Here is a 14392-nt window from a genome sequence, read left to right on the forward strand (position 1 = left end):
GCACCGGGGAACCAGAGTGCCGTGCGGGCCACGCTGCTAACGCCGGAGCGCGGGCACCACAGCCGGTTTTCGTAAGTCATCTCGGAGTGGCTGTGTTGGGCATACGGAAGCAGTCTGTGAGCGCCGGATGGTCCCTGGCGCGCTCCCTCGAGCATGGAAGAACCTGCCACCCGCCACCCTGAGGGTCACCTGAGCTCACGGCTGGCATACTCTGCGAGGGTATTTACGTACTGACCAGCTGTATGCGGCGAAAAAAGTATTCGGCTGTGCCGGGCGCGAGAGGCTGCTATCCGCCGGTGGGCGTCGGAGTGCGAGGGGGGTATCTGCCGCTTGGCTTGCTGGGAGTGAGTCATGCGTGCTCCCGTCCAACGGTGGCGCGTTGCTATCAAGGAGACGTCCGGAGCGGACAGTGTACAGAGGGGGTATCCCCCTTTGGCGTCTCCGGCCAGTTTTGGCGCGCAGTGATTTTCGATTTCGGTAAGGGCTTGAATTCGGAGTTTGCCTCGGTCAGATGGTGGCCCGGCGCTGCTCTTCGTACGGGTAACGGCATGCTCGGGCAGAGACGTTACTGCAGGTATCCAGAGCGACAGTCAACGGACAGCAGCAAGCTGGTCTCCCAAACTGAGATCCGTCACGGCGTTCACCCATCTAATCAGCCATCCCTCCTCCAGCGCCCTTCAAAAGCAGCGGCAGTCGACCCTTACTACATTTCCCAGCGCGTTCCTAGAGCGCTGATTGCATGCACTGTACAACCAGTGGTGTATCCTTCGCCGGAAACGCCGGCGGCCTAGCGTTCGCTATAGTTCGTCGGCCCGCTCCCTCACGAGTTACAATGTAGTCCGCTTTCTCGCCTAACATTTCCTCCGTGCCCTTGCGGGGGCATTCTGCTATCCTGCTTACCAAACAGTTTCCCGAGCGGCCTGCCTCTGCATGTACAGCAGTTCTGCTGCTGTCGCTTAATAGAAGTCGATTCCCCGGTCAGCCACGGTCGTGAGTTTGCAGACGGACAGAGCGAGGTTCCGCCGTAGTGTGTCTTCGGACGGTTGAATGTTGTGCAGCAAGAGCAGAATGCGCGACGAGCTGTGGACAGCTTCAACAGATAGCATTTCCACAAACAAGTGCATGCATGGTAGCTCGGCAGTTTGTAGACACCCGGAGTGGCAGCAGACGATTGAAACCTTGCCGCTGGTCTCTCGTGAGAGATAGTCGTCTTGGTTCCCGGCGAAACGCCCGTCCATACTCTCCCTCGCTTTCACCGCACGCACAGGTGTTTCCCAACACAACCACACGGCGAATGCGAGTCGGCTGCTCGGGTGAGCAGGGGGAAGCCTGAGACTTCACTGTGTTCTTGGTGTAGCTAACCTGATCTGGCGTCACCGCGGGCGCGCAGCCGTCTCGTTTGTCGCCAGGGCAGTTCAGTTCAGCTTCCCGGACTTGCTGACGTGGCTCCTGTCGCACTGTACTCGGGCCTACTGATTGAACGGAAAGCATCTTCGCTGAAGGCGTTGCTCTGCTTACACTCTTCGGCAGCTGACGAAAGTAGACTCACAAGCTCGGGAGCACTGCTGTCAGCCTCACCGGTGATCCGCCGGCGAAGGTGAAGCGCTGCTGCTCTTCAGGAGAGCGTAATTGACTGCTGTGCGTGCGGGCCCTACCTGCCGGTGCCATGCCTTCGAAATGGAGTCCCAGCGGGTGTGGCATGACGCGGTCCCTGCACGCGAGGGACTGGCAAGCGTCATCTGGAGCCTTGCTTTTAGCCCCGACGGCAGCCGGTTGCTGGCAGCTGTAAGGAACTGCGTGCTGATGTATGAGTCCTCGACCGGGAAGATTATTCAAACGCTGAAGGCCCACAAGGATACCGTGTACGCGATCAAGTACAGCAAGAACGGAAAACTGTTTGCTTCAGGTACGTGAATCTTCGACATGCTAGACAGGTGCTCGGGTGAGAAGTTGCCCAAGTTTTCAAACAGCTCGAACCGGAGCGTGGCAGCTGGCACTCCTGATCTAGCAGTGTATTCCACTGCGGATGTACAGGCGGCGCAGACAGGACGGTGATCATATGGACCGATGCAGGGAGTGGATGGCGGAAGTATACTCACAGTGATAGTATCCAGTGCTTGGCCTTCAATCCTGTAACCCTACAACTGGCAAGTGCAACGGCCGTAGATCTTGGCCTGTGGTCACCCGAGCTGCCGTCCGTCGGCAAGCTGAGACTACCGGCGAAAGCCTGTTGTTTGGACTGGACGCCGGATGGGAACCTTCTCGCTATAGGTAAGAGAGAAAACCGTAGAGCGCCTGGATTACCCCAACAGCCGCTTGGTGCACAAGGGCAACATTCCTCCCATTATCCCGTTTTGCATGGAGAGCTCCGGCGACCTTCTGCAAGATGCGGTTTGCTGCCGCCACACTATGTTCACGCGGGTCGGGGCAAACAGCCCGTAGCACCAACTGTCCAGACTGAGCGCTCGCGCTGTCACGGTCTATGTTCTTGGTCAGGATTGTACAGCGGGATTGTTTCCATTCGCGATACAACCGGCGCGGAGAAGTGGAGCATCGCTCTAGGCGCTCCAGTCTGGACGTTGGCATGGAGCCCTGCTGGCGTTGACGATGGCGGAGCTAGCTTCATCGTTGTTGGAACCTTCAACCAGCAGCTAACTTTCCATCGTCTGTCAGGGGAAGCCTGCTTCAGACCGCTTGATTTAAGGTGTGATCCACTGTGCATTTCTTTCGCGCCGAACGGTGAGTACGGGCGAAGAGAATGGTCAAGAAGATGATGGACGTGGAATGCGGTGAAGAGAGTCTCGACAGTCCCTGTGAAGAGCTGTATCTTTAGTCAAGTACTTCTCTGTCTTCTTCCGCAGGCAGCTTCTTCGTTGTGGCGGGTTCGGACGGCAGCCTGCTCCTCTGTAGTCACGATGGAGTCTCTCTGGGTTCAGTCGGTCAGACAGACGACTGGGCGTGGTCGTGCGCGGTTCACCCCGGTTGCTCCCGCGCGGTGGTCGGCAGCAATTCGGGCGAGGTGCAGGTCTACAGTCTCAACTTCCCCATTGTACACGGCCTGTACCAAGACAGATACGCACACCGCGACAAACTCACGGACGTGGTAGTGCGCCACATGAGATCAGATCAAAGCGTGCGAATCAAGTACGCTTCCATCTCAGAAACCCAAGTGTCGTGGGACGCCAGAAAACCTTGCTCTTTCGCCGTACAACCGAAGTCTTACAGGCCCCTGTCGGTCCCGCTACACTTGCTATCAGCATCCGCGGAACGTGCTTGTATCCCCAGGTGCCGCAATCTTGTAAAGAAGATTGCAGTTTTCAAAGAACTCCTGGCTATAATGCTACCTGAAGAAGTTGTAATATACTCAGCCGATCCAAGTGACTCGGACGACATGACGTATCAACTAATAAATCGGATCAGTCAAGCGCTTGACTGCTCCTTGATGCTTATCACGTCGTCGCACCTGATCCGCTGCACCAAGGCAAAACTACAGCTCTACACGCTCTCCGGTAGGTCCAGGGCTATGAGAACCTCGACCGCTGAGAAGGGACTTCGGTGGTCTGAGAGCCAGAACGTCCCCCGCTCATCACGCCTCGTGCGTGTGCTTCCAGACTTCGATTGCAGGCATCTTCGAAAGGGAATGGGATCTAGGATCCATCATCAGGTATATTAAAGTCCTAGGAGGTCCAGTTGCTGCTGAAGGGATTCTTGCTGGCTTGAAGAATGGCCAGGTCGTTGAGATTTTTACCAACAACCCGTTTCCGGTGATCCTCATCAAGGAGGCCCACCCAATTGCCTGTCTAGATATTTCCCTGCTGAGAACAAAACTTGCAGTAGTAGACTCAACCCAAAGAATGACCGTCTACGGCTTGGATACTAATGAAGTGCTCTACAGAGAGTCCAATGTGACTTCGGTCGCCTGGAACCTCGCTCTGGACGACATGTTGTCCTACACAGGTTGCAACATTTTGTCTATCCGATGTGGTGAGCCTTAAGTGGCCGCTTCGCGACTGATTCTACTTTTGGCGAAACAGAACTAAGCCTCTACTCACGTCCTGAGAAATGTGGTCTGCTCGAGATTGCTGGTATGCTTCTCAGGGGCTTTCCCGCCGCATACGCAACGACTTCAAGGATTTGTTGTCGGATTCAGGGGTTCGAAGATCTACTGCTTGCGGGCTCATTCAGTGCAGACGTACAATGTTCCTCTCTCCGCTTCAATGCATCCGTATTTGAAGCAAAGTGACTTTCGTGCTGCATATAGAGTCGCATGCTTGGGGGTGACAAACTCTGACTGGCTCTCTCTTGCGTTGTGCGCTCTCGTCAACCTCGATTTCGATCTGTCAACGAAGGCGTTCACACGGCTGAAAGACCTCCGCGGCATCAGGCTTATTCAGCAGGTCCGCGCTGGGGTCCATGACGAAAGCATGCCGCTAATGAAGAGAAAAAGCTACGCGGCGGCAATGGTAGCCGCGTTTCAAGGAGCATTCGTCGAGGCAGCATTCTGGTGGATCAGAGCCGGTCATCCGCGATTGGCGGTGGAGCTGTTCAGCGGTCTAAAGCGCTGGCGAGAGGCGAAGGCCTGGGCAGCGTTCATCCAGGAGAGTACACCTCTTCTCCGTGGATCTACCGAGTGGGGATTCTCTGTTTCTAGGCCGTCCTTGGAAGACCAGGCTTTCTCTACCGGTCTCGAAAACACGCAGTTCCGAAGAACCAGGAAAGAAGACCTTCCTCCGCAGGTGAGGGACGCGTGAGCCAACAGTTCCACTCAGCCTTGTCCCGCAGCCTTACTGCAGCACCTGTGAACACTTCATTTGTGACAGGCTTTGTCAAATCTGAATTGTCCGGCTCTCAGGGCATCGTTGTCGAGGACAAGGGTCACCTGCACTTCGCGGCGGGGTTGTACCTTCGGGCAAAGAAACACCGTCGAGCAGTGGAACTCTACGGGCAATTGGGAGCACTTGACAAGGTGATTTCTATTGTCCGCGGCGATCTTCGCGAAGCTGAGCGGAAGGACGTCTTACACGCAGCCCTCACAGTCTTCAACAAACACCGTCACTTCCCCTTTGCTAGAGAGACCCTGTCTCAGCTTGACAACAAGGAGGAAATGGCGAAGCTCCTTGTTGAGCACAAACGATGGGAGGACGCCCTTCTTCTGGCGCAACAGGTAAAACACGGTCGCGCATACCCCTCTTAAAACAGCCGTTTGCCGAAGTCAGCAAGACAGCTTTGACTTCCCGCTGGCTTGTGCCTTCTTCCTTCAGGAACCCAGTCTGGCAATGGGTGTTTACATACCCTGGTCCATGGAGTTAATTAAGTCCGATAGGTTTGAAGACGCCATAGAAGCCCTGAAACGAGGAGGCAGGCCAGACCTCTCCTATGTACTGCTTCTCGAGCTTTTGGACAGCTGCATTACCCAGCGTCGCTTCCAGGAAGCTTCGCGGTGGTGCTGGACGTGCGCGAGCGAAATCCTGAAGCACGCCTCGAGTTGCGTCATACTACAGTCGGCCAATCACGACTCGACTGGGCATCACTCTCTTCCGGACACGCTTGCCCTCCAGTTTTTCTTTTCGTTCCGCAGGCTGGCTGAAATTTACCTCGCGTACCACGTGATCATTCGCCGCGAAGAGGGCATTTTTCCCTTCAGGCTTGGAGTCCAAGCGATGAAAGATAGCACTTTCTCGCGGGAAACTATTGTGTTCGACGCGGCTGCGTTTCTATGGAACTACATCCTTGCTCCTCCGCTACAGAACTCAGGAGACAACGACAGTATTTCTGAACGTTGGGAGCGGTCGTCTGTCCCAAAGTGCTCAAGCGACTGGGGCGGGGCAGCCAAAGCCGATCACCGGAAGAGGGTTCATCCGTACGAGGAGGCGCTTGAGCCGTGGCCACGTCTTGACCAGTGGCGCGGCAGGGGTGATGGACAGTTCGAGCGTGCGCTGGACACGTGGGCCAACCGCTTTGCTGCTGGTTTTTTGCCGGGGATCAGCGAAGCTCTTGTACTCCATGCTCTAGCAGAAAGCTCGCTACGGCTGAAGGCTTACAAGGTACGACGCAAGCCCGGCGAAGCAGTCAGCCAGCGCCTGTCCCCTGCTGTTGTCTAGAATGTGCGGAAATTGCTGGGCGTGGGTGTGTGCTTGTCGGGATAGGTCGGGCGAATCGCGTGTCAAAAGCTTCAGCGACTGCGAGTTCCGGAAAGGATGCAAAAAGCAGTGGACGATATTTCGATGAGGATACGGTCAAAAACTTCCTTGGACGAGAACCACGCTATTTCAGTCGTTCCTTGTGCTTGGTGCGGGAGGACGGAAAGCCTCTTTTCTACCCGGCGCATTCCTGTACCAGTGGGCGAGGTCTGCGGAGTGTGCGGACATGCCCGGCTGCGGGAATTTGGAGGTTTCTCTCCAGTTACTTCAGTCGAGTTCCTTCCTCCTCAAAACATGTCCGAGGAAAGGGTCGAAATGGTTCTGAAGTCGTCCCCGTTTGCAGTTCTTGACCCTCTAGTAGCGGGTAGGCTCCCGGGTTCACTGAGATCACATCACGGTTCGTTTCATGGCTCCCAAGCGTCGGCATCACCGGCAGCTGAGCGTGTTCTCCCAGGGCGCCAATCTTTTTGATCTGGCACATGTTGGGGGCACACTTGAAGCTGCGTCCTGGGTTGTCGTAGTGTCCCTGGCTAGCACAAAAAGGTGAGCACGCGGTCCACATTTGGTTCACACTACTAGGACTGTCCGTCTGCAGTGCCTGTTCGGCGCTCCAGACGAACAGTTCGAGGGCTCCTCAGGAACGTTTCCGCTCCGTGACCCCTGGCAGGCGTTGGCCGTCTCTCGGGGTAGTGGCTGGCCGGGCCACGTGCCTGCTAAACAACGTGGCAACTATGTGCTGTGCCTTTACGTTGACAGGCCCGACGAGAAACGAGAACTGCTCTTTCTTAACAGAAGGGGCTCCCAGCAGGTCGCAGGAAGCACGATCGCTTACAGCAGACTTGTTCAGGCAGAAACTATCTCTCCCAGGTTTTCAGGCCGATGCAGATGCCCGGGGTCAGGCAACTTTCATTCCACCACAAGTGCCCCTTGACCTTCTGAGGACGCTTCAGCCGGAGACAGTCTGCATACTAAGTCACAACAGCATCTCTTCCTTGCTGGCCACTCAGTATTTCGTGTGCGTAGATGCTGGCGAGCATCGCGCAGTGGGGATCAGTCAACACCGCTCCGATTCCGCTTCTGAGAGGCCTACCAGCCCAGACTGCTGTCAGCCCGACCTACGGCGCGGGCGACCCGAGAGACGCATGGTGGTGTGCTCGCGGTGCATACATGTTTTTGACCTGGATAAAACTGAAGAGTTTGTTCTGGATGAGCGGTGTTGCCCGCTGTGTGGAACTCCCAGCACCGTGATCTGACGGGCAGATGCGTAACCAGAGACACTTCCGTACTACAGCGAGCGCTGCAGCACCTGCATGCAGCGCCACGGGTGAACTTGCAAGATAACGCATGTCTTTGTAGCCCGAGAATCAGCCCGGAGCTCACCTAACACAAGCCACTCATCTTCTGTCAACGACCCTTCCCTGAGAGGGCGTCCTCATGGAACAGACTCAAAAAGGCTCCTGGGAAATTGTTGACGAATGGCTCCCAGCCAGTAGTTTGCTGCCCTGACCCTGCAGGGGACTGTCTCCAAGTCATCTCTGAGCGGCCGTCAAGCCGAGAGCACATAGTGTGAGACTTTAGGGGTGTCGCAGTCTGTTTGCTGAGCAGACACGAGGATTCTTCTGCTCAGCCTCAAGTAGTGCGAGAGCACTATTCTTCCGTTTGCAGGTCGTGCTGCGTGCTGCTGGTCCCACCGCGGAACTCCCTCGATACAGAAACTGAAGGCCCACAGTAGAGCACGACTACAACTAATTTTGAGAAAGTCCACATACGAAGGGACGGGGGATGTGCTCTTTCCGCCAGCCCCGGAAGGTGTGTCACTCAGGTGGACCAGGTGGACCGATGAGGCTTGTGTTGGCTTGAGAGCGTTTCCAGGCCTGTCTCCCCGGCAGCTCAGAAGCCTGACATCACTTGAATAAAAGCAACGCTATCCTGGCCTTGGCCTGCTACAGGAAACAACTGACGGTGCTCAGAGTCGACTCACACTAGCACATGTGGGGGTGAGGAGACTGCCATAGACCGCCGGTCCACGGCGTCGTGTGGGGGGGCGTGTGACTCCGTCCGATTCCGACTGTATAGCCAACTATTCACGAATACAAGGGAGATCATAAGGTTTCTCGGCCACGTCAGTACGAGCTCGCCTTCACTTGATTTTTCAAGACTGAAGCATGTTGTGGCCGCTCTTCACTCGGAACCGCGGTCCTCAGAACGCAGCCGCCTCCAGCTGAGCCCATGCAGCGTTCGGTCACAAGCATCGATGGCGTCCGGTGGTCAACGCCGTTTGCATGCAGGGGCGGTCAGGCATTGCATGCACAGAGTCCCCCGGGCTTTTGACTCGGGTGAGTTTTCCTGGACAAGGGAATACCTTGACGCACAATCATTCTGAAGGGATCGAGCTGTGGGCTGGGAAGCTGAAACAGACCGCGGTTCTGACAAAAGATGCTCCAAGGCCCGATCAAGCATCACGCCTTCAACTGTCAGCTGATCCTCGGGACACTTGACTTCCAGCAAAAGGGCGTTTGAGGCTGAGGATACAAAGGTGATATCGAGCATAGTTCAGACCGGCCAAGTGTCGCTCATTCAGACTTTTCTGGCTCCCTAAAGATGGCAAGCAAGTGACTGGTGCGCGTCGGACTCCGTTCCCCCGGCAGGCAGACTTTCACAGGCTTCTCCTCTGTGTACCCGACACTAGTAATTGCTTACCCCGGCAGTTTGCTGGGGGAACTTCGTAGTCCGGCCGCCTCCAGTCGGGGACACTTTGCTCGCGGGCATTCTTACGGACTGAGTGGATTACCAGTCTGAATGTGTAGATGTGGAGGAGCTGCGACAAGGCCACAACACAAGAGCCGCGGCGTCCCTTCCAAGTGTTGGCCAGTCAGCTGCGGTGCGAACAGCGCCACGCGTCCGCTGCACAGGGCAGCGATGGCTATCGTGGGAGCGGAGTGCAGCCGCCGCATTCTGCCTTCGAATGAGACCTGGACGAGGGCAGGGACAGTGGATGCCTGGCAGCCTATTTGTTACCTGTAAGAGAGAGAGACATGCGGCCAGCGCGCACCCCCCGGGGATGTCAAACGGCCTCACCCGCCCTCCCGTATAGTAGGTCACCTTCCCCACATTCAGGAAGGGCCACACGCATAGCCAAGGGAAGAGAACCAGGGAACTGAGGGAATACTTGACAAAACATAGGTGGAGCAGCGGTTCTTTAAGACAGCCGGGGAGTTCACAGTATGTGAGAAGCCTGCCCGCCCACACTACGCAATCGGCCCAGTCTTGGAGAACTAAGGCAACCTGCACGCAATGCGGACACGAGCACAGATTCTCTCGGACCTGCGGCATTTCCGGATGGCGGGCGCCTTGTCTGCTGCGTGCGGAGTTTGCCCGGGCGGATGTAAGTCGAATAGCAAGGTCACAGTGTATTCAAGAACAGCCTTGAGCAGTTCACTGCCGACTCAGACACAACTGCAACTCCGACGCTACGAAGAATAGGCTTCCTTGGGCGTACACGGTGAGTTAGACGAGGAAATTCAGTCTCGGCTGTCCATTAGTTCTGTCCTGAACTCCTTGCGGGGTTTCCCAGCTGCCAGCTACTATGCCGTTTATTCGCTAGCCAGCTTCAGAACAATGCGGGGTCCCAGCGACTGGAGTGGCAAGCGGTTCAGGTTTCGAGCACTGACACTTACAAGTCCAAGCCTCCAAAATGAGCAAGCATACGAATGCACTACGAACAAAAACACGACAAGGCCGCGGGCGATTTCCATGGCAGAGTCTTTGTGTGTCCCGTTGCAACCCACGTATATTACGGAGGACAGCCAAGCTCCAGTCTGGGTGAGGTAGTATGCCCGGGTTCCCGGAGACGGTATCAGAAGCGGCCATCCTGGTGAACCCCTTCCTGCCTCAGCGGCTGTAGCGTACCAGTACCTGCATTTGATTGACCCCGCGGACGACAGCTCATCCAGTGGTTAGCTTCTCTTTTGCATGTACAGGTGAGCAGGCGTTCGGAAGCCTCAACCCTCAACCTTCCTTTTCAAGGAGCGTGGTGAGATGCGGCCAGGCGACCGAGGAAGCTGTGTCGGCAGCGATACTCGACCTTGGACTCCTAGGATACCTCCGCTGGAGCTCTTTTTCCCCGTGCCTTTCCCCTTAATGCTACCGAACACATCCGGCTCGTCTCAGTTTACCTGCCAGGAACTCTGGCGGCGGAGTGTCTCCGCGTTCCGGAATGCAATAGATGGCGCCTTAGCTCCACTAATCAGCTTCGCAGGTCGTTTCAGCATTTCAGCACTCCGCTCGTATTTATCTGCCCACTGCCGTTAGTGCGTCTCTGCCACGCACGCTGCCCCGTACGCTCAAAACCCCTGTAAGTGCGTCAGCTCGTGCAAGACCAGCGGTCTGTGGAGCATGGCGAGAGCTAACGGGATATTTAGACGTACCAGCGACCATCAGGCTGGCCGAATGCCTTTCGAAGCCAGCCTGCCTCTTGACTGGTGCCGATCTGGTCGGCCAGCACAAGGACGCCCCAGGCCAAGGTAATAACGTGCCAGATTGCGTACCTGATCGGAGGCATCGCTCGCGGACACACTTTCGAGTGGGACAGTTCTCGGTGACCGGTGCCTCAAGCAATTCACGTTCTCCCGTGGACAACTAATAAGCGTTTGGCACCGAGCAGGTACTGTCTCAGTTCGCGGGGCGAGAGACTACGTGACATATGTGGTCCGGGGTGTTGGACCAGCCAGGGTTGACTACAGACAACAAAGGTTGGCTCTTACTCACCACAGAGTTTCAATAAACTTCTGGTGTCGGTGGGAATGGCCCCGCCGGACACTCGCTGGCAGGATTTTGAACAGTGCGGCGAATCGTTCCGGTCGAGCGCCGAAAACCCCAACGAGGAGATAGCGGAGAACGCAGAACACGAGAAGAAGCTTCAGGAGGAACACAAAAAGAAAGACATTGTTAGTTATCGGACTACTGAGACCTAACTGGGCCCGGCCTGGGAGCTACGCTAGAAACGAGAGTGGGTGGGCCACCTTGAGTGGAGAGAATGTTTCTTGTTCTGACACCGCTGGCGATGCTCGAATACGAACAAATAATTTTGAAGAGAGAGCCGCCGCACCTTGATTAAAAAGCATGCTGTGCCTTACCGCCCCAAGCACAATTCCCTACTGCTGCGTAACACTTGCCGGTCACCGTTTTAGTACAAGGAAGGATTGCCTTCTAACCCTCTTCTCGGCGATCAACGACAGCAAAGCTAGGGAACTGGCACTGAAAATGCGTCTCCCGTATGCACCCGTCCTGCCTCCTCGGCTGGAGGCGCGCTGGTAAACTTAGCCCGTTGCCGGTGAGGTTGCACTGACCGGCAGGCGCCGGGCGCCAAGCACGGTAGAGTGTGCCTATCAGGCCCTTCGCCCAGAGTCTCAACGGCAACAAACAGCAAAGCTGTAATCCGTTCCGAGGGGCACGGACCTTCAACCTACCCCGAAGACGATCTGTCCATCTGCCGGCGTCAGTGACGGATTGATCACATTTCGATCCTTCCACGCTGCGAAGCCAGGTTGTGAACTGGTTCGTTGCAAATGCGCGTAGTATGGAATCGCATGCCGCGCCACGGTGCCGTCCGACAGAAGCTCGGAGACGATGAAAGACTGCGGGGCAGGGAGAGAATGCTCTCCTGTCACGGAGTGGTGTGTGGCCTCTCCCATCGTCTCTTTCTTTTCAGCACATGGCGCCTAACTTACGAAGGAACTGAGGACACCGAACCGCAGACTTGCCGCCAGCTACAGATCGCGTGGACGCCCGTGGACAGTGCCTGGCGTGAAAGTCAAACGTCAAGCACGTGCGCGGCGCTGACAACTGTCGTGCAAGCGATCACCAGTAGGTGGACAGTCGTTCACCCCAGCAATGCTCGTCGTCGGGCGAGCATCGGGACAGCTGCGCGCGACACGCGGCCAGGGGCTGTACGGATGCGCAGGCGTGTCCTTTCTCCAGCATATGGAATAATAACAGCGGACGCGTTGTACAATTGTTTCAGAGTTGACCACCGATGGCTGTGCTTTCAGGCTGCTGCTCAAAGATTCAGCAAGGCATACCAGCTGCTACGGTGGAGACATGTAGTTCATCTCCCAGCGTTTCCGAGAAGTCGCACAGCCGGCATCGCGTGGCTGCGAACAAGCCAGGCTCATCGGGGCTAGCTGTGTGCTCTGTCTGGCAGGAAGTTTGTTCTGTCGCCCCTTCCTCGCCACCTCTGTTGGGGGTTGAGCAGCCACACTGACGACGCAACGGAAGACACTGTGTCGGCCCACCGGCAGCGCGCGATCGGGGGATGGTTGGGGCTGCATCCTAGGAGGGGAAAGACAGGCGGGACCTGGAAACGATAAGCATGCCTACTTGGAGGTGCCGTAGCCGCTCACCGCGCATTTCACAGCTTTCTTTGACACGGCGCTGCAAAAGAGGGCCGTGTTCGTACGCGGAGAGCACTGAGAGAGGCTCCCGGTTTGGACGTGCATCTTGTCGGCTCGATAGGGGGCACCGCGAGGTTGTTCTTCCAGACTATGCGGTATGCGTCTCGCGGTGCAGTCCCGACTACCACTGTTGGCTCGTACCATCCTCGACGGGTGGCAGAACACAGCCCGCATAGCTTGGTCCCGTCTCGGGGACCCCAATGACGAGTAAACACACAGGGCTAAGAAGACGCGTACTCTGGTAGACAAGATGCTCACTCGTTTGGCTGTCATCTACCGTCGACTACGGAAAGAAGTCTCGCACTCATGGTGTCCACACACTGGGCGCCCCGATATTGGTCTCCGTTTCTACACAAGGCTGTCCGTAAATTGCTGGTTTTCCTCCTGGCTTACCCTATGGAGTTCTGCTGCCTCCGCCGGTATGCATTCGCACGTCTCAGTGTTGATGCGCCGGTCAGAGTTGACCGTGCGCACCTTGCTACCGCAAGCCGCGACTTTCCGTAGTAGCAGCGGCTTTAGCACGGGCAATAGTCTCGTCGCTATTGCTGCTTAGTGTTCGCCATTACACGTAGTGTGACGCCCGCGACTGCAGCACGCGCTACGGTCGCCAGAAGATGCTGGACCTGCGAGGCAGGCAGAGTGTTGCCGAGTCTGAGGTCGTCCCGGGAGTGCACCGGGCGACGACGAGCGAGACGCCGCCCGGCGGCGGAGATTATTAGGTAATAGTAATTCCTAGAACTTACATTTTTCCTTAGCTTTTTGAATTCATAGCTTTCAGTCTTCTGTCGGGCAATAGTGCGGGAATTTTCCTTAGCTTATTGAATTCATAGCTTTCAGTCTTCTGTCGGACAATAGTGCGGGAATCCCGAAACCCGGTTCGACGAGTCGAACGCAACACTCCTGTGGCAGCCGACAATTGTTGGGAGCGAGAGCGGGGCTCCGACCGTCGCCGTTGACTGACCTTATGCCTAACCAGAGCTCCTTTTTACAAATAAAAACTTTCTAACCGGGTAGTTCCGGAAAACGTTACCAGCCGTTGCATATAAGAGCTCCCGCGAACCCTAGCGCAGTGCTGCGACCGCGGCGCCAGCACAAATGGTGCGGTGACCCGGGCTCTCTCGTAGCAGCAAGAATTTTCCGTTGCCTGATAAGCACGGCGGTCGACCTCTATTTTCTCGTGTGTGATTCTTTGTGCGTAGATTTACCGTATTTTTCGTGCCGTGTGACCTTTTGTCGAGGATCCCTGTCATCCCGTGCCTCTTTTTGTCGCAGGATGGCGGGTCACGACGCCGCGCGGGGTCCCATCTCAGGGCTTCTGAAGGAAATTCATCAGGCTGCCCGGCCGTTGGTCAGAAGGGACCTCCGACAGCTTTGGAGAGCGACGGAAGGGAGCCAATCGACTTTGGGAACGACACCAGGACCCGCCGCTTTATTCAATTTGACAAAGAACATTAAGTCACTTACCTTCAAACGAGCCGAAGCTCAGGAAGTTTCGGGGAAAGTGATTTGGGGGGATTTCATTCAAAGTAAAGGGACTAATCGGGCACCTCCTAAGATTCATCAGAGACAGGAGAGGAAGAAAAGGCCAACAGAAGGAGCTAGAGAATGTGATTGGGGACTCGTTTCAGATGTGACGGAGGAAGACTATGTTAGATTAGCCATTATGAGTCCTTGGATCGAAGGGTTAGCTCTGCCTCAGAAAAGAGCTCGAGAGGAATTGGAGCGGGAGGCCCCATGGGAAGTGCCCTGTTACTTTCAGAACCCGAAAAGATTTAGGAATGGCTTGGGGTGTTTCGTCGT

At 56.1% G+C, this 14392-nt stretch overlaps 1 protein-coding gene across 1 annotated transcript; it reads left to right on the plus strand.

The window, feature by feature from the left end:
- Nucleotides 1–627: 627 nt before the first annotated feature.
- On the plus strand, nucleotides 628–7398 carry CSUI_007462 (wd g-beta repeat-containing protein). Its single transcript, XM_068067607.1, has 10 exons — nucleotides 628–1906; nucleotides 2035–2271; nucleotides 2497–2739; nucleotides 2862–3509; nucleotides 3625–3984; nucleotides 4099–4736; nucleotides 4853–5164; nucleotides 5262–6044; nucleotides 6147–6504; nucleotides 6897–7398. The coding sequence occupies exons 1-10, from the start codon at nucleotides 1678–1680 to the stop codon at nucleotides 7391–7393; spliced, it is 4305 nt and encodes a 1434-aa protein (XP_067920417.1). The 5' UTR covers nucleotides 628–1677; the 3' UTR covers nucleotides 7394–7398.
- Nucleotides 7399–14392: the final 6994 nt, after the last annotated feature.

This window comes from Cystoisospora suis (genome assembly GCF_002600585.1).
Source record: "Cystoisospora suis strain Wien I chromosome Unknown contig_3944, whole genome shotgun sequence".
NCBI classification, from domain to species: Eukaryota; Apicomplexa; class Conoidasida; order Eucoccidiorida; family Sarcocystidae; genus Cystoisospora; species Cystoisospora suis.

Excerpts from the sequence above, each read along its gene's own strand:
- CSUI_007462 (XM_068067607.1), top strand. The coding sequence starts at position 1,678 with ATGGAGTCCCAGCGGGTGTGGCATGACGCGGTCCCTGCACGCGAGGGA. Across the intron at positions 2,740-2,861 it reads CATTTCTTTCGCGCCGAACG|GCAGCTTCTTCGTTGTGGCG; the intron begins GTGAGTACGGGC and ends CTTCTTCCGCAG. Across the intron at positions 6,505-6,896 it reads TCTTGACCCTCTAGTAGCGG|GCCCGACGAGAAACGAGAAC; the intron begins GTAGGCTCCCGG and ends TTACGTTGACAG.